This window comes from Bufo bufo, chromosome 3, assembly GCF_905171765.1.
Source record: "Bufo bufo chromosome 3, aBufBuf1.1, whole genome shotgun sequence".
NCBI classification, from domain to species: Eukaryota; Metazoa; Chordata; class Amphibia; order Anura; family Bufonidae; genus Bufo; species Bufo bufo.
The window spans coordinates 321,844,597-321,868,390 of NC_053391.1; the positions used below are offsets into that span (position 1 = coordinate 321,844,597).

A 23,794-nucleotide genomic window follows, 5' to 3' on the forward strand; every position below is an offset into this window, starting at 1 on the left:
TGATCAGCACAATTAACCCCTTCAGGTGCGGCACCTGAAGGGGTTAATTGTGCTGATCACGGCCCCCTGTAAGAGATCGGATGCTGCCAGGCAGCAGGGGGCAGTCTTGTACAGTTTGTAGTGTATTCTAACTAGAAGCGTCCCCATCACCATGGGAACGCTTCAGTGTTAGAATATACTGTCGGTTCTGAGTTTTCACGAAGTGAAAACTCAGCTTTGAAAAAGCTTTTATGCAGACGGATCTTCGGATCCGTCTGTATAAAAACTAACCTACGGCCACGGATCACGGACACGGATGCCAATCTTGTGTGCATCCGTGTTCTTTCACGGACCCATTGACTTGAATGGGTCCGTGAACCGTTGGCCGTGAAAAAAATAGGACAGGTCATATTTTTTTCACGGCCAGGAAACACGGCTCACGGATGCGGCTGCCAAACGGTGCATTTTCCGTTTTTTCCACGGACCCATTGAAAGTCAATGGGTCCGCGAAAAAAAACGGAAAACGGCACAACGGCCACGGATGCACACAACGGTCGTGTGCATGAGGCCTTAACGGCATATTAAGGCCAGTTAATATTACTTTTAGATTACGACTTGGTCTTTGTACCGAATCTGGTTTCCACTTCTCCAGGCTTTTCCATGCATTTATTTCAGTCTTTTCTTTAAAGAAACAGTCTCCACATGCTCTTACTTTCTTTAATGCTTGCTTGCTGTGGGTGAGGCACCTCACCTTTCTCTGTATCACATATAGGATGAAAGGAAGCATTTAGCACAGAAGCAGAATTTTTGTAGACTTTTAGTTAAACAGTGGAGTAGGGGGGCGGTAAATCTTTGAGTTCCATTTTAGTTGCCTCCTTGTAGGATGGAAGTGCTGCCTGTAAGGCACAATAAATGATTTAACAGAAATATACAAGTTCACGAAAATATGAATTAAACGTTGGAAAGCTACAATATCACAATATAAAATGTCTTTTATATGTCTACTGCACATTTTTTAATAGACCTTGCATATAGAATAGTTTATATATGGCAAGTCTTCAAAATGATAATACGTTAGAAATATAAATTTCATGATCCTCATTAACTACAACATATTATTACATGTATTGTTACATGTATTGGCATCATAACTGCCTGGAGATGTAGATACTGTATGCAAGCATATAAGCAGATCTGATGCAACTAGTAAAAAAAAAGGGCGTTCATCTAATCAAGAAGACCCTATTTTAATGTTTGTGGGTTTGTCCACAATTATTCCACATTTTTCAAAAACTGAATACTTTTGTAATTGCATATAATTAAAATTTAATAAAGCATATCTGTATCACGCCAATGCGGTTTGTTCTTTTCTTCATCTCTCTGTCCACCTTGCTGAGTTGGATGTACATACTCAGTTCCATCCTTCATATACCACCAGTCATATTGTCTCTTAGAAGATGTGACAGCTACAGGAAAAAAATTACCGCAGAAAGGATACACCCCTGAGCAATGACACACCCTAGAGCTGCCAGCTTGAAATAAATGGTGAGATCTCTGGATCCATGTGAGGTATAGGGCTGGTTCTAGCTTTGTTAGAAACAGATTGTCAGGTACTATATGATGTCTGATGTCTGTTTTTTACATACACTCTGGACATTTTTGTGGAAATTTCTGTTACTGTGCCATAGCTCCGTATGGGACTTTGGGAATCATAAAATACTTACACATGCAGAAACAATTGCTTATACAGTTGCAAGAAAAAGTATGTGAACCCTTTGGAATGATATGGATTTCTGCACAAATTGGTCATAAAATGTGATCTGATCTTCATCTAAGTCACAACAATAGACAATCACAGTCTGCTTAAACTAATAACACACAAAGAATTAAATGTTACCATGTTTTTATTGAACACACTATGTAAACATTTACAGTGCAGGTGGAAAAAGTATGTGAACCCCTAGACCAGGCATGCTCAACCTGCGGCCCTCCAGCTGTTGCAAAACTACAACTTTCAGCATGCCCAAACAGCCTACAGCTATCAGCCTACAGCAGGGCATTGTGGGAGTTGTAGTTTTACAACAGCTGGAGGGCCGCAGGTTGAGCATGCCTGCCCTAGACTAATGACATCTCCAAGAGCTAATTGGAGTGAGGTGACAGACAACTGTAGTCCAATCAATGAGATGAGATTGGAGGTGTTGGCTACAGCTGCCCTGCCCTATAAAAAACCACACACACCAGTTCTGGGTTTGCTTTTCACAAGAAGCGTTGCCTGATGTGAATGATGCCTGGCACAAAAGAGCTCTCAGAAGACCTATGATTAAGAATTGTTGACTTGCATAAAGCTGGAAAGGGTTATAAAAGTATCTCCAAAAGCCTTGCTGTTCATCAGTCCACGGTAAGACAAATTGTCTATAGATGGAGAAAGTTCAGCACTGCTGCTACTCTCCCTAGGAGTGGCCTTTCTGTAAAGATGACTGCAAGAGCACAGCGCAGATTGCTCAATGAGGTGAAGAAGAATCCTAGAGTGTCAGCTAAAGACTTACAAAAGTCTCTGGCATATGCTAACATCCCTGTTAGAGAATCTACAATACGTAAAACACTAAAGAAGAATGGATTTCATGGGAGGATACCACAGAGGAAGCCAATGCTGTCCAAAAAAAACATTGCTGCACGTTTACAGTTTGCACAAGAGCACCTGGATGTTCCACAGCAGTACTGGCAAAATATTCTGTGGACAGATGAAACCAAAGTTGAGTTGTTTGGAAGAAACACACAACACTATGTGTGGCGAAAAACATGCACAGCACACCAACATCAAAACCTCATCCCAACTGTGAAGTATGGTGGTGGGGGCATCATGGTTTGGGGCTGCTTTGCTGCGTCAGGGCCTGGACGAATTGCTATAATCGAAGGAAAAATGAATTCCCAAGTTTATCAAGACATTTTGCAGGAGAACTTAAGGCCATCTGTCCACCAGCTGAAGCTCAACAGAAGATGGGTGTTGCAACAGGACAATGACCCAAAGCATAGAAGTAAATCAACAACAGAATGGCTTAAACAGAAGAAAATACACCTTCTGGAGTAGCCCAGTCAGAGTCCTGACCTCAACCCGATTGAGATGCTGTGGCATGACCTCAAGAAAGTGATTCACACCAGACATCCCAAGAATATTGCTGAACTGAAACAGTTCTGTAAAGAGGAATGGTCAAGAATTACTCCTGACCGTTGTGCACGTCTGATCTGCAACTACAGAAAACGTTTGGTTGAAGTTATTTCTGCCAAAAGATGTTTAACCAGTTATTAAATCCAAGGATTCACATACTTTTTCCCCTGCACTGTGAATGTTTACATGGTGTGTTCAATAAAAACATGGTAACATTTAATTCTTTGTGTGTTATTAGTTTAAGCAGACTGTGATTGTCTATTGTTGTGACTTAGATGAAGATCAGATCACTTTTTATGACCAATTTGTGCAGAAATCCATATCACTCCAAAGGGTTCACATACTTTTTCTTGCAACTGTACATGTATAGAATAGATTTCCAGTCTACAAAATTTTTGCAACAAGTCTGCTATGTGTGAACTTACCCTAATCACTTTAGTAGGTATTGTTGGGTTGGAATTGGTGTAAAATAATACTGGCTGCAGTGGTGACCTAGCTCAGCCAGTAACTGGTTGAGCAGTCATTTCCTGTGTGGCAAGAGTTACCAGGCTGAGATACCATTGGGTAATTCGGTAAGAGATTGGTGAGATGAGTATCACATATTTATTTTATACCAATACCAGCCTGTTTTAAAGAAAATCAGCAGCTGGAAATGTTATGTGACTAATTGTGTGTACCACTCCTATGAGGACCTATAGTCAGATTCTGCAGTCATGTGTTTCTCTCTTCCATCTCACCCCTGCTTCTGCAGAAAGTGGACAGTAGAAATGCTTGACTGCAGGATTAGATCTATTTTTAATCAACACAAACCTGCTTCATTTTTTATTTCATATAGACTGGAACATCTAGGTAAGGTAGATAATACTACATCGACAAAATCTAAACAACAATAGTAATATCACACACCTAAAAAATGGATATATTAAATGGCATTCAATGCATGTCAACACATATACCTGAAGGTGAAAATCTTTATGCATGGGCAATTACCGGGCACATCTATTCAATATCTGAAGATGATGTAGCTTTGACTTCTTTACCATGATTGATGCAGTGTTGACGTGTACATACTGGTGTGCATGCTTCAGTGGCAGACAGTGGGTCAGGAATATCTCCAGCCAAAGTACAACTGCTAAGGACCCTAACGTACCCTATCAAGAACATATTTTTTATGGACTAATAAGGAGACCGAAATGCTGTAAGATCTAAAGGCCTACTTAATGAAACCATTCTTATCAACATGTACTTTTTTTCTCAGTGCTGTACTTTTAACTATATGAATGACTTTGCGTCCTGATTCCTGAATTTTATGGTTTATTTTTAAATATACATTATGTGTTATATCCTGGGGATGGATTTAGTGGATATTACCTTTGAGATTTCTTTCAGCATAAACATGTCTTTTGATTGATTCTTTGCTAATTCATTCGAACCCTTGCAGAATCTCCAGGTGCAACAGATCATCAGTGCCTAGAGAAAAAACATTTATACATATGTCATACATGTGATACACTATTTTTTACACTTTTTGTTTATCCTATGTGTAGATCACTTTATACTTAGAGACAGTAGCATACATAGAGAAGTAAGGTCCCCATAGCAAGGATCAAACCAGGCCCTCCACACAGGACAGAAGGGTTTCTGCCTAAACCCCTTTTAATGACCATAGGGCTATTTTTTCTACTGCCTCATTTGCTAAAAATTGTTCCTTTAGAGGGTAGGGTCCTGATCAAGTTTTCACCCCAAGTAGAAGAGGGGATGATCCCAACTGGGCCCCCTCTTGCCCTGAGCCCCATAGTATTCGCATGGTCTGCCGCTATAGTAGTTACTAGAAATGAGCGAATCGAAGCTGACGAAGAGGAATTCGATCTGAATTTCAGGAAAAATTTGATTTGCAACAAATGCAAATTTCCTCGAGCTTCATGGTAAAGAATCACAGTTTTCCTAAAATGGCGGCTACACGTGTGAGGACTGAGGACATGGGGCAAGGAACTCTGGGAAGGCAGAATCACCCAGATTGACATGCCTGCATGCAGCCAATCAGCAGCCAGCCAGCCCTGTAATGTCAAAGCCCTATAAATAGGGCAGCCATTATAGATTCTGCCATTTTCCAGCGTTCCAAGTGCAGGGACAGACGTGTAAAGGCGCTAGGGACAGCAATTAGAAAAACCTCTATGTTTAAAAAAAATATATGAAAAAAGGATTTATAAATGCAGGGAAAGGTTAGGGAGGAATCATTTCACAGCATGTTAGTGTAGGGAGAGACATCAGAAGGCGCTAGGGACATTGATAGGAAAGTGATTTACAAGTGCAGGGAACAATTATTTGGGGATCCAAATAGTCATTAGACAGCACTGTCATTCCAGATTTTTGTTATTGGGCTACAAGTGTTATGTTGAAAAGCCTTTAGTATCTTATTCAGTCCGACAAGAAAAATATATACGGACTGCACTGTTGCAGTTATTTCTGGTGAAAGCGTATAGGGGCGTATTTCAGTCCAACAAGAAAAATATATACGCACTGCACTGTTGCAGTTATTTCTGGTGAAAGCATATAGGTGTGTATTTCAGTAAATTAAGAAAGATATATACGCACTGCACTGTTGCAATTATTTCTGGTGAAAGCATATAGGGGCGTATTTTTGTAAAATAAGAAAAATATATACGCACTGCACTGTTGCAGTTATTTCTGGTGAAAGAGTATAGGGGCATATTACAGTAAGAAAAGAGAAATATATTCTCAGTGCATTTCTGCAGTTAATTCTGGTGAAAGCGTATAGTGAGTGTGACCTATTTTAGTCCAACAAGAAAAATATATGCTCAGTTCACTTCTGCAGTTATTTCTGTTGAAAGCGGATAGGGGCGTATTACAGTAAAAAAATAAAAATATATACGCATTTCACTGGTGCACTTATTTGTGGCAAAAGCATTGAGTGGCCTATTTCAGTACAGAAAGAAAAATATATACGCACTTCACTGGTGCATTTATTTCTAATGATGGACAAACATCAGCCGGGATGTTTCGTGAACGTGCGTTCACGATCAAATGTTCGCGAACCGCGCATTCGCGGTGGACTCTATTGACTTTAATGGCAGGCGAACCTGAAAAAACTTCAGGTCATATTTGCAGCCACTAAATACTTACTAAAAGTGCACAAATAGTCCCATAATATGGACAGTGACATAACAGAGGGGGATCATTGGCAAAAGTGCCCACAAAAAATATGTACTTTAATCAGGGGACATTATTATGCGACTTAAAGGGAAACTCTGAAAAATGGGCCCTGCTGGAGCCTAGAAAATTTTTATTTTAGGCCACGGGAGTACAGGCCCCAAAAATTATGCATTCACCTGACAGAAAAGAACTTGTGATGATGTGTCTGAAGGTACATTAGGCGGTCACTGGATATGAATTTTACTGTAGGGCACGGGAGTACAGGCCCGAAAAATTAGGCATTTACCAGACAGAAAAGAACTTGTGATGAAGTTGCTGGAGGTTCTTTAGGCGGTCACTGGATACAAATTTTACTGTCGGCCAGTACAGGCCCCAAAAATTAGGCATTCACCTGACAGAAAAGAACATGTGATGATGTGGCTGAAGGTACATTAGGCGGTCACTGGATATGAATTTTACTGTAGGCCACGGGAGTAAAGGCCCGAAAAATTTGGCATTCACCTGACAGAAAAGAACTTGTGATGATGTGGCTGAAGGTACATTAGGCGGTCACTGGATACAAATTTTACTGTAAGCCAGTACAGGCCCCAAAAATTAGGCATTCACCTGACAGAAAATAACTTGTGATGATGTGACTAGATGTACATTAGGCGGTCACTGGATACAAATTTTACTGTCGGCTACTGGAGTACAGGCCCCTGAAAATTAGACATTCATCTGACAGAAAAGAACTTTTGATTTGGCTAGAGGTACATTAGGCGGTCACTGGATACAAATTTTACTGTAGGCCAGTACGGGCCCCAAAAATCAGGCATTCACCTGACAAAATAGAACTTGTGATGATGTGACTGGAGGTACATTAGGCGGTCACTGGATACAAATTTTACTGTAGGCCAGTACAGGCCCCAAAAATTTGGCATTCACCGGACAGAAAAGGTATTTTATGCCGCTGTATATACATAAGACAAGGACCATTCTTTGTTTTGAGTCATGTCGAATATGTGTGGGCTGGCATGAGGAAATACAATTACACGTAGTCATCACAGGTGTTGAATTCCTCAGATATCCGTGCCTCATTCATTTTTAGAAATGTGAGGTAGTCCACACTTTCGTGAGCTAGGCGAGTGCGATCACCGGTCACGATTCCCCCTGCTGCGCTGAACGTTATTTCGGATAGGACACTCGACGAGGGGCAAGCCAAGAGTTCCATGGCAAATTGTGCCAGCTCTGGCCACAGGTCAAGCCTGCACACCCAGTAGTCCAGGGGTTCCTCACTTCTCAGAGCGTCCACATCGGCCGTTAACCCGATGTAGTCGGACACCTGTCGGTCTAGGCGTTCTCTGAGGCTGGATCCGGAGGGAGGGTGTCGATGGGTTGGCTGAAAGAATGATCTCATATTCAAAGTGACCAACACATCTTCAAATCGCCCTCTTCTAGCATGCACTGTTGGATTTGTACCAGCAACTGTTTCTCTGAGTGAAAACTCCTCTGCCAGCGCCCGCAAAAGCAGAATGCAGCATTTCTCGAAGCAAGGCCTGGAAGTGCTGCATTCTGACAGCCCTCTGTGATGCTGGTAACATGTCTGCCATTTTGTGTTTGTACCGGGGGTCTAAGTACATTGCCATCCAGTACTGGTCCTTGCCCTGTATGCTTTTTATACAGGGGTCCCTCTTCAAACACTGGAGCATGAAGGCCCCCATTTGCACTAAATTGGAAGAGGTGGAGCGCCCTGGATTCTGCTCATGGCCCAGGATAATATCGTCCTCTGTCTCCTCCCCCCAGCCACGGACAACACCAGGAATCCCCAAAAAGTTTAAAGTCCCCCTCAAAGCCTGCTCTTCTTGCGCCTCCTCCCCCCGCCCACCATCCTCCTCTGACTCTTCGTCAGACTCCTGCTGACTTGTCTCAGATGGAATAGCCCCCCTGGGAATTTATTCAGCATTGCGACTTTCTCATCTTCCTGCTCCTCTACGGCTTGATCATTGACACAACGCAATGCACGCTCCAGAAAGAAGTCGCAAGGTAAGATGTGACTGATGGTGCCCTAGCTGCGACTGACCAGTTTGGTGATCAAATGGCCGCAGAAGTCTGCATGCATCGCGCATGAGCAGCCACTGGCACGGTGAAAATAAACCAAGCTCTCCAGAACCTGTCCTGCTGCAGAGTTCGTACAGGTAGTCGTTAACAGCATGTTTCAAGCATATACAAGGTGGAGTTCCAGCGCATCGGGCTGTCACAAATTAGTCGTCTGACGGGCAAGTGGTGTCGACACTGAACGTCAGTAAGGCGAGCCATGGCCGTGTAAGATCTAAAATGGCCAGAGATTTTCCTGGCCTGCCGCAAGACGTCCTGGACCCCAGGGTATTTGGCAACGAATCGCTGCACAACTAAGTTCAGGACGTGTGCCATACACGGCACGTGTGTCATTTTGCCCTGTTTCAGCGTGCTCAGCAGATTGGCACCGTTGTCGCAAATTGACCTGGGTTTGCCATTGATCGGCCTGTGACCGCAGAGCTGAAAGCAGTGCAGGACCGGTGTGGCTTCCAGGCACAACAGCCGCAGCACAGCATGGCAACGTCTCACCTGGCACATCAAATAGGTTCAGGGGAGCTTGGGGGGCACAGTGGAAGAGGCGGTAGCAGTGGAAAAGGAGGAGTCAGCCAAGGAGGAGACGGAGGATGGAGTAGGAGGAGGAGAAAAAGAGGCAGGCCTGCATGCAATCCGTGGCAGTAACACCAAATTCACACGGGAGCCACGGGTTAGGCTACTTTCACACTCGCATTTGGTGCGGATCTGTCTTGTATCTGCACAGACGGATCCGCACCGATAATGAAAACGCTTGTATCCATTCATAACGGATCCATTTGCATCATTCATTAAAAAAAAAGGGATCCGTCTTGACTTACATTGAAAGTCAATGGGGGACGGATCAGTTTTTCACTGACACAATATAGTGCAAATGAAAACTGATTGATTAAATTGATTTACATTGTAAGTCAGGACGGATCCGTTTGGCTCCGCATCGTCAGACGGTCACCAAAACGCTGCAAGCTGCGTTTTAGTTACCGTCTAAAAAAAGCAACGGAGACCAAACGCAGCCAAATTGATGCATTCTGAACGGATACTTATCCATTCAGAATGCATTGGGACTGAACTGATCCGTTTTGGGCCGCTTGTGAGAGCCCTGAAACGGTTCTCACAAGCGGACCCATAAACGCCAGTGTGAAAGTAGCCTTACATGCTTGACAACTGTCAGAAGGTACACCCAGTGGACAGTAAAAGTTATGTACCTTTCTTGCCCGTGTTTTCTAGAGCACGTGTCTGTGGTCAGATGTATCTTGGCACCGACACTTTGTGCCAGAGATATATTCACTTGCCGCTAAACGTGGCCATTTAGCTCTGGGATGCCCTTCTGGGAGAAATATTTACTTCCGGGGACCTTCCATTGTGGTGTGCCAATGTCCACAAATTTTCTAAAGGCCTCCGAGTCCACCAGTTTATATGGCAGTAGTTGGCAGGCAAACGTTTCTGACAAGTGGGAAGTCAGTCGTTGGGCTCGTTTACGCTCAAACATTTGGGAAGCCTGCCTTCAGCCAGATGAACGTGACGACGGCATGGTGAAAGGTGGAGGAGAAGAGGCAGGATGTGGAGCGCCGGGTGTATGGCTTTGTGGGTTCTGATGGTGTTGCTCCCACTAGGCTCGGTGATGGGAGGCCAGGTGCCTTCTTAAGGCGGTCGTCCCTATGTGAGTGTTGGGATTACCGTGACTTATGCGTTGACAGCACAGGCTGCAGATGGCAACACTATTGTCAGCAGAAGACACATTTAAAAAAAAACACACTGCGGAGCCATGTGCCGGCATCCTGGGAGTGCCAGATGTGACCGTGCATGGTGGATGGCTCGTTCCAGATATATTAGCAGTCTGCTTTTTGCCTCATGTGCGCGGTAAGTTCTGCCTGCTTCTCCTCCTTCTCCTCCATATCTGCTGCTCCGTCTCTCCCTCTGAACTCCCCTCCTCTTCCTCTCTTGTGGGCACCCACGTGACGTCCATTGACACGTCACCATCATCACCTTCAACACTGACATTTGAGATCTCAAAGTAGGCAGCAACAGAGGGGACCTCCCTCCTTGGGCTGATCAGGGTACTGTCGTTAGACCGCTGGGTGGCAGCCGTTGCCACCTCCTCTTCCTCATCCGATGTCAAGAATGGCTGCGCATCTGTAAAGTTAGGGAATGGATGGTAAAATAATTCCTCTGACTCGAGTGGAGGGGCTATGGTGGTGGTGTCTTTTGGTGTCCTTTTGAAGTAATCGCACGCACCTTCTCCAACTTCCCACTTAGGCTCCGGCCTGGTGCACCTGCCCGACCCTACCACCCCTGCGGAACGGCCTGCCTCTTCCTCTACCTATCATTTTCAAAATGACCCTGTGGATAAGTCCCTAGAAAAGAGCAGTATTTGTGGAAGCAGGTATATCGCAGGCCTCAATCAATATTTTGTGGAAGCAAGTATATCAAACCCCTTAATCAGTATTTTGTGGAAGCGGGTATCTCACAGGCCTCAATCAATATTTGGTGGAAGCAGGTATATAAATACCCTTAATCAGTATTTTGTTGAAGCAGGTATATCGCAGGCCTCAATCAGTATTTTGTGGAAGCCGGTATATCAATCCCCTTAATCAGTATTTTGTGGAAGCAGGTATATCGCAGGCCTCAATCAATATTTGGTGGAAACAGGTATATCAAACTCCTTAATCAGTATTTTGTGGAAGTAGGTATCTCGCAGGCCTGAATCAATATTTGGTGGAAGCAGGTATATCAATCACCTTAATCAGTATTTGGTGGAAGCAAGTATATCACAGGCCTCAATCAATATTTGGTGGAAGCAAGTATATCAAACCCCTTAATCAGTATATTGTGGAAGAAGGTATATCGCAGGCATCAATCAGTATTTTGTGGAAGCAGGTATATCAAACCCCTTAATCTGTATTTTGTGGAAGCAGGTATCTCGCAGGCCTCAATCAATATTTGGTGGATGCAAGTATATCAATCCCCTTAATCAGTATTTTGTGGAAGCCGGTATATCGTAGGCCTCAAACAATATTTGGTGGAAACAGGAATATTAAACCTCTTCATCAGTATTTTGTGGAAGCAGGAATATTGCAGGCCTCAATCAATATTTTGTGGACGCAGGTATATATCAAACCCCTTAATCAGTATTTTGTGGAAGCCGGTATATCACAGGCCTCAATCAATAATTTGTGAAAGCAGGGATATCAAATGCCATAATCAGTATTTTGTGGAAGCAGCCTGCAGGTATCTCGCAGGCTTCAATCAATTTTTGTGGAAGCAGGCATATCAATCCCCTTAATCAGTATTTTGTGGAAGCAGGTATATCGCAGGCCTCAATCAATATTTGGTGGAAACAGGTATATCAAACTCCTTAATCAGTATTTTGTGGAAGTAGGTATCTCGCAGGCCTCAATCAATATTTGGTGGAAGCAGGTATATCAATCACCTTAATCAGTATTTGGTGGAAGCAAGTATTTCACAGGCCTCAATCAATATTTGGTGGAAGCAAGTATATCAAACGCCTTAATCAGTATTTTGTGGAAGCAGGTATATCGCTGCCCTCAATTAGTATTTTGTGAAAGCAGGTACAGTACAGACCAAAAGTTTGGACACACCTTCTCATTCAAAGAGTTTTCTTTATTTTCATGACTATGAAGGCATCAAAACTATGAATTAACACATGTGGAATTATATACATAACAAACAAGTGTGAAACAACTGAAAATATGTCATATTCTCGGTTCTTCAAAGTAGCCACCTTTTGCTTTGATTACTGCTTTGCACACTCTTGGCATTCTCTTGATGAGCTTCAAGAGGTAGTCCCCTGAAATGGTCTTCCAACAGTCTTGAAGGAGTTCCCAGAGATGCTTAGCACTTGTTGGCCCTTTTGCCTTCACTCTGCGGTCCAGCTCATCCCAAACCATCTCGATTGGGTTCAGGTCCGGTGACTGTAGAGGCCAGGTCATCTGGCGCAGCACCCCATCACTCTCCTTCATGGTCAAATAGCCCTTACTTTCAAAGTTTTCCCAATTTTTCGGCTGACTGACTGACCTTCATTTCTTAAAGTAATGATGGCCACTCGTTTTTCTTTACTTAGAATTTGTATTATGGCAAGAAAAAAACAGCTAACAGTCTATTCAGTAGGACTATCAGCTGTGTATCCACCTGACTTCTCCTCAACGCAACTGATGGTTCCAACCCCATTTATAAGGCAAGAAATCCCACTTATTAAACCTGACAGGGCACACCTGTGAAGTGAAAACCATTTCAGGGGACTACCTCTTAAAGCTCATCAAGAGAATGCCAAGAGTGTGCAAAGCAGTAATCAAAGCAAAGGGTGGTTACTTTGAAGAACCTAGAATATGACATATTTTCAGTTGTTTCACACTTGTTTGTTATTTGTATAATTCCACATGTGTTAATTCATAGTTTTGATGCCTTCAGTGTGAATCTATAGTCATGAAAATAAAGAAAACTCTTTGAATGAGAAGGTGTGTCCAAACTTTTGGTCTGTACTGTATATGTCAGCCCTGAATCAGTATTTTGCGGAAGCAGGTATTTCATTCTCCTTAATCAGAATTTTGTGGAAGCAGGTATATCGCAGGCCTCAATCAATAATTTTTGGAAGCAGGGATGTCAAACCCCTTAATCAATATTTTGTGAAAGCAGGAATATTGCAGGCCTCAATCAATATTTTGTGGAAGCAAGTATATCAAACCCCTTAATCATTATTTTGTGGAAGCAGGTATCTTGCAGAAAACCAAACTTGAATGTTCAATACTGATTAGATACTCACGTAGAAAATTCCTACTATATATTAATATACCTCTAAAGTGTAACAAACATTGATCATGATGGACCAAAAAAACACAGACATATATAAATGTATGCAGAAGGGAAGATGAGTATTGTGCGCTAGGGGGGAAAAAAATCCCTAATATGTCCCTAACTAATGCCTCAACCCAGAGGAACACCCTGATGATGGGTGGCCTGTGGTCCCGTGCCTGCCCTATCTCACCCTCGCAATGCCCTAAATATCCCCGACGCCTTTCCCCAGTAACTGGTTTATCACGTGAAAAAATGGGGCAAAAAGTGAAAAGTACTAAACAAATTGGTCCAGAAAAAACTACACAGTAACAAACTAATAATCAAACCATAAAAAGCTAACAATACAGTTAAATCTGGTTGTTAATATATTAAATATCCGAAGCATCTATTTGAACACACATCAATCAATACACGTGATCAGGCCTAAAACTCAAGAAACATTGATTGCAATAGTTCCCAATCTGATAGAAAATTGGATAATAACCCAGTAGACCGTGTAGATGCTAATCCATAGGCAGTTAATATGCATCCGTGAGACAATCAATTGATAGTTTCAGACATCAATACTCAAAACTATACACATAAAATTGATAGCCGGCACAAGACAAATAGAGAAACCTTCAGGTATGGATGTATACAATACCAGATTACCTGAGGTATGGTCAACAGAGCCTCAATCAATTAAGCCCGGTACATAATTAATCGCTGACCTCAGTATTTTGTGGAAGAAGGTATATCACACCACTCAATCAGTTTTTTGGGGGGCAACAGGTATATCACACCCGTTGCAAATAGTTGTTCCATTAGCGCTTGTCCCTCTATATAGCTGCAGTATCACAGCAGAACCGCACACAACTGCATGCACAATACAAATGCACTATATACTTTCTATGTTAGAAAGTATATTATAGGTATATCACACGCCTCTGTGTATCACACCTATCGATAGTACACCTATACCAGTCCTTAAAAGGACTTTTGTGGCCCTATTAGCTAGTGTTTGGTGTCCCTGCTCCACAAAAGCAACCTCTCCCTACACTGGCAAAACACAAAATGAAAAAATGGCTGCCAGATCGGGTTCTGTGATAGGGTGGGGGGGGGTGTCCATGTGCTGAAACGTCTCAATTGGCTGTCCTGTCCCACCTGATGGATGTGTCCATGGGTCAAAGTTCGGCGCAATGCAAAAGAATATGGCGCCAGCGGACTTCGCTATATGTTCCCATGTTTGGCGAATCGCGATCGCGTAAAGTTCACCGTGAAACAACCGCCGGGGCGAACCACAAGGCCATCTGTATTTATTTCTGCTGAAAGCGTTTATTGGCCTATTTTAGTACAAAAAGAAAAATATATTCTCAGTTCATGTCAGCGGTTATATGTGTTGAAAGGATGGGTGGGAGTCAGCAGGGTGACAGCAGTGGGAGGTCGGGAGCCAAACGTGCCCGGGGTAGAGAACCTGATTCGCAGCAGCCTACCTACCTGGGAAGTAGTGGTGCAGGGGTTCACGGAAGTAGCGGCGGTAGCAGTCAGTCAGTGCGGCAGTTATATGTGGTAAAATCTTTATTGAAGTATTTCAGTCGAAAAACAAAACGTATTCAGCAATCAGTGCTGTGGTTATATGCAGTTAAATTTCCATGATGTCTCCATGATAAATCTGCAGCATGGCTGCCCCGTGTGGCTTCTACACACATTCAAAATAATCCTTCAGCGGAGCGAATAGATGCCGGATGACCGGGACGCTCCATGACCTTCCCAGGAGCTGCTGTCGAGAGCAGACGTCTATGAGACTATATGAGAGCAGACGTCCATATAGTGTGGGGGGAATCAGAAGACCCTTTCCATCTCCGTGCTCCGTTATATGTAGTAAAATCTTTATTGAAGTATTTTGGCGCAAAAAAAAATTGTATTCCTGCGTTCAGCGCTGCACTTATATGCGGTAAAATATTTTGTGAATTATCTCAGTGGAAAAAAAAATTGGATTCAGCGTTCAGCGTTCAGCGCTGCAGTTATATGTGGTAAAATCTCCATTAACTTCCTCCTCTCCTCATTCTCATCCTCAAAACACACACTGACTTGACACCCCCCCAGCTATATAAATAAGTGGTGCCAGCACTACCTAGGGGCGAATAAAGGTAAATGACACTGCCAGCCTGTTAAAGAGAATTACAGCATGATACCACAATACATTTGATATGACAGTCCCCACATATAGCACACAGTGGGACACTGCATCAAGATGAATCAGGCATGGATCAGCCAGGATTTACACACACCAATGCCTGATGCATCAGACTAGATCATCCATGGTGCCACACCAACAATTGACAAAAGAGACCGGTTTCTTTTTGGCTACCTGCCTCAGCTACTATTCTGAATCTGTTACCCTCCTGATGCCACACATCTGATGCCAAGTGCTCCTTCTTTTACCCACCATCTTCAGCGGGTACTGGTATTGCCACCAACCTCCACAGTATGTCACCTTGCCACTCTTTGGCCTCCTGATGCTGCCACCACCTCCAGGCTCTGTCATTGTGCCGCTCTGTGGTCTCCTCATGCTGCTGCCACCTCGAGACTCTGTCATTGTGCCACACTGTGGCCCTGATGCTGCTGCCGCCACCTCCAGATTCGGTCACTGTGCCACTCTGTGGCCTACTCATGCTGCTGCGACCTCCACACTTTGTCATTGTGCCACTCCATAGCCTTCTCCTAATGCTGCTGCTGCCGCCACCTGCAGACTCTGTCATCTGTGGCCTCCTCATATTGCTTCCACCTCCAGACCCTGTCATTGGGCCACTCTGTGGTCTCCTCATGCTGCTTCCACCTCACCACTATGTCATAGTTCCACTCTGTGGATTTCTCATGCTGTTCCCACCCTCCCCACTTCATGACTGGTCCACTATTTTGGCTTTTGGCCTGGCTGACATGATCATTTATTTGACACTTCTTCTGATCTGTCAGAAGGAAGGAAAAATGAGACGCACAATGGATCCTGTCTGTGTAGCAGCTTTAAGGCCTGTATGATCCCATCAGAATTGGCTTATGATTTGGTAGCCAAAAGCAGGAGTGGGTAGAAAACACAGAAGACATGCAAATATTCCATTTACGTGTCATCTCTGTTTTAGATCCACTCAGTTTTTTTTTTTGCCTTTAGCAATACTGATGGATTACTGACCAAATGCTGACCGAGTGAAGGCATATGCTCCACAGACAGGATCCGTTTTTTCTGGGTAATTGTTCTGACAGATCAGAGAATGGGGAAAATTAATCAGTGACGTCAACACAAACTTACTGCTGCCACTCTCTCCACTCTGTTGGGGGGCTCTACCTGTATAAGTGTTTAATAGAACAGGTTCTAGACATCTATGTGGAATCAGCTGACGACAGTGTAAAAGGAGAGAGCTTCTTCTTGACGCTAACATCTACCTGTAAGGCTGAGTTGATACTTGAGATATTTGGTCAGTTTTGGCCCAGTGACCGCCCAAATAAGTGAAGTATGCAGTGATTCTAAGAGCGACGCCTGTCATCTGCACGTCATATAGACTCACAGTATTATTTCACTACCAAAGCGTGTTACTGCAAGGCACAGTGTTCTACACCACTATAAAGGCTCTCAGCAGCCAGGAAATAGCCGTTTTTAACGCGATTCATCATTTAAAAATTCGCTCATCTCTAGTAGTTACGCCCCTGCTTAGAGATGTCAGGATGAAAAACATTTTCATTAAGATATAATCAAAGCCAGAAAAGAAGCCATATTTACTTTAAAGGCCAAGTGTCCCGTTACCCTTTGTAGTGTCTAAAAAAAACAAGATAAATACAGGATATGAACGCTAATCCTTTTTATGAACTCCAGGTAGATTCTAAGGCCTCATGCACACGACCGTTGTGTGCATCCGCGTCCGTTCCGTCATTTTTCACAGTTTAGCGGAGGTCCCATTCATTTCTATGGAGCTGTGAAAAAAAACTGATAGTCCTCCGTTTTTTCTCCGCGTCCGTGATTCCAGTTCCTTCAAAAAAATATAACCTGTCCTATTCTTGTCAGTGGAAAACGGAGAACAGACCCATTCAAGTCAATGGGTCCATAAAAAAAAACGGATGCACAACTGGTATGTCCGCGTCCGTGTCCGTTTTTTTCCTTGGTGCAATAAAATTACACTTTTTATTAACCTTCCTTTTTTTTCCCCTGTCAGACAAAAAAAAGGAAGACACAAGGAAACACAACTGAAGCAAAATCGGACACGGACCACTGAAGCCAAATCACTGACAGTGAAAAAACACTGTCGTGTGCATGAGGCCTAATAGAGATGCTCCAAGACTCACTGTTGACAGATACAGCAACAGAAATGTAAGATTTGTGCTACTTTGCCCGTAAACAACTTTTATATCCAATTAAATGTAGGTAGTTTATTTGACCCAATAAATAATTTGGTCTTTGGAACAGAAACCTCTATGTCCAGAGCACACTGAAATATATTATGTGGTTGAGCAAATATTTTGTCATTAATGCTGTCAGTCATTATGAAAGCAGCATCAGCATTTAATTCACCAGCAATCACAGGTCAATTGAATGGACAGGCTCATTATCTATAAACAGTATAGACCCCTCTCTGAATGAAGCATCTTCTGTATTTCTTACTTGTAGCCCAGGGGTACTGACTCTCATTGGAGATATCCATCTTAGATACAGGGTCTTACAGGTAATGATCCATTGGGGAATGGATGCAAAGTAGCTTTCCTCTAAAAGGTCAATGTTTTAAAGTTCTCTTATGAGTCAGAAATTTACTTTGGCACTAGCAAGGCATCTTTCTTCCTTCTGGAAGAGAGCTAATTGGCATATTTTTTTCTCATGAAGCATTGCCTGTGCAGCTCCACACCATAGTTGAATCTAGTACCCCACAGAGAAGGCATCTCATCTAACCAGTACCCTACTTTGTACTAATGAGGAGCAGGAACCCTGAAACAGCTGCCTGCAGATGGTTGAATGATTTGGCTGATGTTTCGAGGCACTGTGGGTCTGATATTGACTTACATGGTAGCCACATGCAACATAAATTATTTAAAAGTTAAAGGATAACTGTCATATTTTCATAAAAACTAACAATTTTAGCATGTGATACTCCTGCAGCAGCATTATGCATAAGGCACTCTTTAGTTTCTTCACTTACCACTGCTTTCCTTGAGTTTTCCCCTTAGTTACGGCTGTTTTGAATCCTACATTATGAGGATCTTCTAAAGATGGCTCCTCTGCCAGTTCTCTGAGGCCAAAACTGCATTTCCTCAGGACACATACAAACTACCTATAGCCAGCAGCTTCCTGCCAGCCAATCAGATTGGATTACTGAGAGACACGCCTCCTCACTCTGAAGCCAAATGCAGGCATGCAGTGTGAAGGACCGCCCCTCTGTCTTCCTAGCCGGAGACAGATGAGCCATAGCAACGGTCTTTTAAGGGATCAGTGGAAAGGGACAGGAAACATTAATAAAAGCTGTTATTATAAGGTAATTACAGATCTTTTGGCAATCATTGACAGACTAACTCAGGTATACATGCCTAGCTCTAATAAACTAGCAAATAAAATAAAAATGACAATTATCCTTTAAAGAAGTCCTTTAATATAAAAGGCCTTATTTTAAAAGAGTTTTCTAATCCTATTATAATGCTATTGGCATATATCATATAAGCAGCGCTTATGACCCCCCCCCCCTTCTATGAGTTACCGTAAGTATTAGTGGAATATGTATGCATTACACAAAATACCCTTCACTTGAATGTCTGCTGTGAAATACTATATTTTTCCTGTGGCATATACATAACATTTGGGAGTTTCAGGTGGCAAGCTAAAGTTGACCGCCCAAACAGCTTTATTCCTAAAAGGTTTTTTCTTGGTGAGGTAACCACTTCAAAAGTAACCATTTAAGTGGTCCTCTATTCTATTTTTTTATATAATGGACATTTTTTCTGTACACAAAGCAAAAAGCTATCGAGAGAGAGAGAGAGAGAGAAAAAGAGAGCAATATCAAAGGGTTTCTCTGGGAATTAAGAAAATGAAAATACATAACGCATAACGCAATTTTCACATTTTTTTTAAACTTTAGAGATAGCAATGCACTGTACACATTGAAAATAAAGGCTTTGTAGTCACCAATCAATAATGAATTGCAAATCAGTCATATCAAACAGTAATCGTCCATTCTAACAATTGCCATACCGTGAATTTGTTTTTAAATCATTTTAATGGTGTCTTAGAAACTATGTAGTTGGCATTTTCTAGTGATTTCATATACTAAAAAAACCTCTTACAGTACTTATGTATTTTCTGCCGCCATATTCTGCAGCACTTTACCGGGACTGTCATCGCTCAATCCCTGTCCACAGGGGACTAACAATCTCATTTCTATATCTTAAACACAAACACATACACTAGTGGCAATTTGTACTGGGAGCAATGTGTCTACTGTATCTGCATGTCTTTTGGAGTTTGCCAGGGAATGCATGCGAACATAGAGACAGACTCCATGTAGATGTTGGTTCATATTTCAGAGCAAATATATTGTTGCAGAAATGTACAGATTGCTGGAATTAATAGTCTGAAATTTAGCAAACTTTACCCGTTTGCTATCGGTCTCTTAGTACCATATCTCTGGAAATGATGGCGTGTTAATTTCTACCAGATCATTGTGCTGGTGCTAAGTAAGGGAGTTTATGGAGCGGACATGGTACATATTCCTCTTGCTAATTGCATCGCTCTGAATTGCTGAATCATCTCTCTCTCTCTCTCTTTTACTCACTTTAATTATACAGCTCACTGTAAAGTTTAGAAATGTATATTCAGAATTGAAAATGTTACCTTATATAAGATCACAGCAGTATAGAGCACTGAGAAGATGATCATTTTCTTGATGTATTTCTCAGAAGACATGCTCGCTGAAAAATAAGCCTAAGATAAAGAGCAACGTTTATTACTATTTCGCCCCATAAACAGAATTGCTAATGCATTTTATAATCCCATAGATTTAAGACAGATAATAAAGAGCATACGTTTCACATCTTCTAAAGCAGCTGGAATATTGATTTATTCTGGAGGCAATATGGAGTTCAAATTTACCTTTAGATTGCTTTGCACAGAATTAGAAGCCACATGAACAGAGTATTTATGCTATAATGATGGTACATTCAGATGCAGCAGAGTTGAATTTGTCAATGTTGCAGAGTCTCATTTGGCACAACTTGTGCAAAAATCAAGCTATGTCTCAGAGTCCACAATTAATGCTCTATTTGTTCAAATTACATGTCCTGCTGTATTAAATTTCTAAGCATTTAAATTCATTTGTATTGAAAGCAGGAGAGAACGCTAACTGATTCATTACTTTCTTATATGAACCCCTTAATGCATTATGCCGTGCATATACGGCTGGGGATGCTGTGCCAGATCGCATTCCACCGTACATGCACGGCATTCATTTAAATGCTCCCCGGCCAAGATCATGCGCCTGAAGCTCCGCTTACTCCACTGTGTCGGTGACCGAACAACTCCCGCTTGACAGCCAGAGACCAATCAGCTGTGGTCCCAGCCTCAGATCACTGCGATACGTCTGTTCCTCGCTGAAGACGAATCAAAATGCATTTAGGTTGTATTTAAGCGATCGTGTGCCCGAAACTCCACTTACCCGCTGTGTCCATGACCAAACATCTCCCGCTTGCCGGCCAGGGACCAATCAGCTGTGGTACCTGCTGCAGATCACTGTGATTGGTCTCTTCCTCCCTGTCAGCGATCATGCGCATGTGCACACATCTCCTCCTGTAGTCCCATCCAGCTATCATTGTGATTGGTCCATTCCTGACAGTGGACCAATCACAATGAATTATATAACAGAAAGCCATCTCTCAGCTTTGATCCTCTCATTTCTGTGAGGGAATGTATTGAAGCCAGAGCCAGAGACCTGTAAAAAACAAAACAAAGTGCCCCATCATCACCCCTCATTTGTCCCTACTACAGTATATGACCTGTCACTATGTTCTGTCAGTTACCAATAGTGACAGTACATCAGCACCCCCAATTACCCTTCAATAAACCCCCCAGTCCCTGTCATCCATATCAATGACTTGTTCCGGTCAGTAACCTGTCAGAAAGCTTTTTGTCTTAGCATTAGGAATTCATTAGGGTTAGTTAGGGATTTATGAGGGTTAGAGCTCTAGTTTTAGGGTAAGTTGGACTAATATTTAGGGTCCATTCACACGTCCGCAAGTGTTTTGCAGTCCGCAAGTTGCGGATCCACAAAACACGGACACCGGCCATGTGCGTTCCGCATTTTGCGGACCGCACATGGCTGACACTTTAATAGAAATGCCTTTTCTTGTCCGTGTCTGCAGACAAGAATAGAACATGTTCTATTTTTTGCGGAATGGAAGGGCGGATGCGGACAGCTGTCCACATCTTTTCCAGCCCTATTGAAAATCAATAGGTCCGGATCCGTTCCGCAACGTTGCGGAACGGATCCGGATCCATTTTGTGGACGAGTGAATAGACCCTTATTGTAAAAAGAAAAAAAAAAATATGAAAAAATTATTATTGGGAACCTCAGTACATGTCTCTGATTATAAATACTCTGCATTTCAAACCCCCCCCCCAATACCTCAAAACCTATACTATCTTCTATCTGTGACCAGTCCTTGTCACTGATTTTACCAGCAGTGACAAATTTCTGTCACCAGTGACTGATATAAAGCTCCACTGCTTTTGGAGCCCTTTTTTCTATTTTTTCTGAATAAAAAAAAATATTTGGGGTTCATTTAGCATATTGGGGAGAAAGCGTGTTTGGGTCCTTATCTTAGTATTAGGAATTCATCAGGGTTAGCACTCTATTTTTAGGATAAAAAAATAAAATAAAATATTTCCTAGTTAGTATTAGTTGTTAAAGTTACAAAATGTCTCAACGGGTGTACAGCGCTGAGGAGGCTTATGCCATACTAGCCTCAGAGTCTGACTCTGACAGTGGAGAAGAAGAACCTTTTCTTACGTATACCTCTTCTTCTGATTCATCAATTGACAAACCCTCTCACAGACGCACTAGAGTTAGCAGCGAATCAGCCTTTACAAATGACCCCAGCTGGACTTCTGCAAATAACTTTGCACCTCGGGTGCCGGACTTTACGGCCACTACAGGCATTCATGTGAACACTGAGGAAGCTGATTTTTTCCACCTTTTTTTTCTGATGAATTGATAGGCATGATGGTGAAGCAAGCTAATCTTTATGCCAGGCATGGCCAACCTGAGGCTCTCAAGCTGTTGCAAAACTACAACTACCAGCATGCTCAGACTGCCTACAGCTATCAGCCTGCAGCAGGGCATGGTGGGAGTTGTAGTTTTACAACAGCTGGAGAGCCACAGGTTGGCCATGCCTGCTTTATGCCAATCAATTTTTAGCTTCCCACCCCAATTCATACTATGCAAGACCCCTTCAGTGCACTCCCACGACCCCTATGGAAATTTTGGGGTCTAATACTTAATATAGGGATAGTTAAAAAAAAAACATCACTACGGTCATATTGGAGTAATGACCTTTTACATCACACACCAATATACTGCACCATTATGCCCAGGGACCGATTCAAAGTTCTCCTGAGATTTCTACATTGTAACAATAATGCAGATTGTCCACCCCCTAATGATCCTGGATATGATCGTTTATACAACATCTGGCCCATTATAGATTATTATAATCTCAAGTGTTCCCAGGTATCGACCACCCAAAAGCATCTGTCCATTGATGAATCCCTTGTGCACTTCAAAGGCAGACTGCATTTTTGCCAATACCTGCCCAACAACAAACGGGCTAGATATGGCATCAAAATCTACAAATTATGTGAAAGCCAAAGTGGCTATACACTGCGTGCAGAATTATTAGGCAAATGAGTATTTTGACCACATCATCCTCTTTATGCATGTTGTCTTACTCCAAGCTGTATAGGCTCGAAAGCCTACTACCAATTAAGCATATTAGGTGATGTGCATCTCTGTAATGAGAAGGGGTGTGGTCTAATGACATAAACACCCTATATTAGGTGTGCATAATTATTAGGCAACTTCCTTTCCTTTGGCAAAATGTGTCAAAAGAAGGACTTGACAGGCTCAGAAAAGTCAAAAATAGTGAGATATCTTGCAGAGGGATGCAGCACTCTTAAAATTGCAAAGCTTCTGAAGCGTGATCATCGAACAATCAAGCGTTTCATTCAAAATAGTCAACAGGGTCGCAAGAAGCGTGTGGAAAAACCAAGGCGCAAAATAACTGCCCATGAACTGAGAAAAGTCAAGCGTGCAGCTGCCAAGATGCCACTTGCCACCAGTTTGGCCATATTTCAGAGCTGCAACATCACTGAAGTGCCCAAAAGCACAAGGTGTGCAATACTCAGAGACATGGCCAAGGTAAGAAAGGCTGAAAGACGACTACCACTGAACAAGACACACAAACTGAAACGTCAAGACTGGGCCAAGAATTATCTCAAGACTGATTTTTCTAAGGTTTTATGGACTGATGAAATGAGAGTGAGTCTTGATGGGCCAGATGGATGGGCCCGTGGCTGGA

General features: G+C 42.6%; 1 protein-coding gene across 1 annotated transcript in view; it reads right to left on the reverse strand.

The window, feature by feature from the left end:
- Window positions 1-702: 702 nt before the first annotated feature.
- LAPTM5 (lysosomal protein transmembrane 5) overlaps window positions 703-23,794 on the reverse strand; it is a 100,913-nt gene continuing 77,821 nt past the window's right edge. The window contains exons 6-8 of the mRNA XM_040421905.1: window positions 20,058-20,147; window positions 4,517-4,615; window positions 703-875 (exon numbers count right to left, since the gene is read on the reverse strand). Coding sequence (XP_040277839.1) covers window positions 801-875; window positions 4,517-4,615; window positions 20,058-20,147 — 264 coding nt within the window. The 3' untranslated portion in view covers window positions 703-800. The remainder of the gene's footprint in view (window positions 876-4,516; window positions 4,616-20,057; window positions 20,148-23,794) is intronic.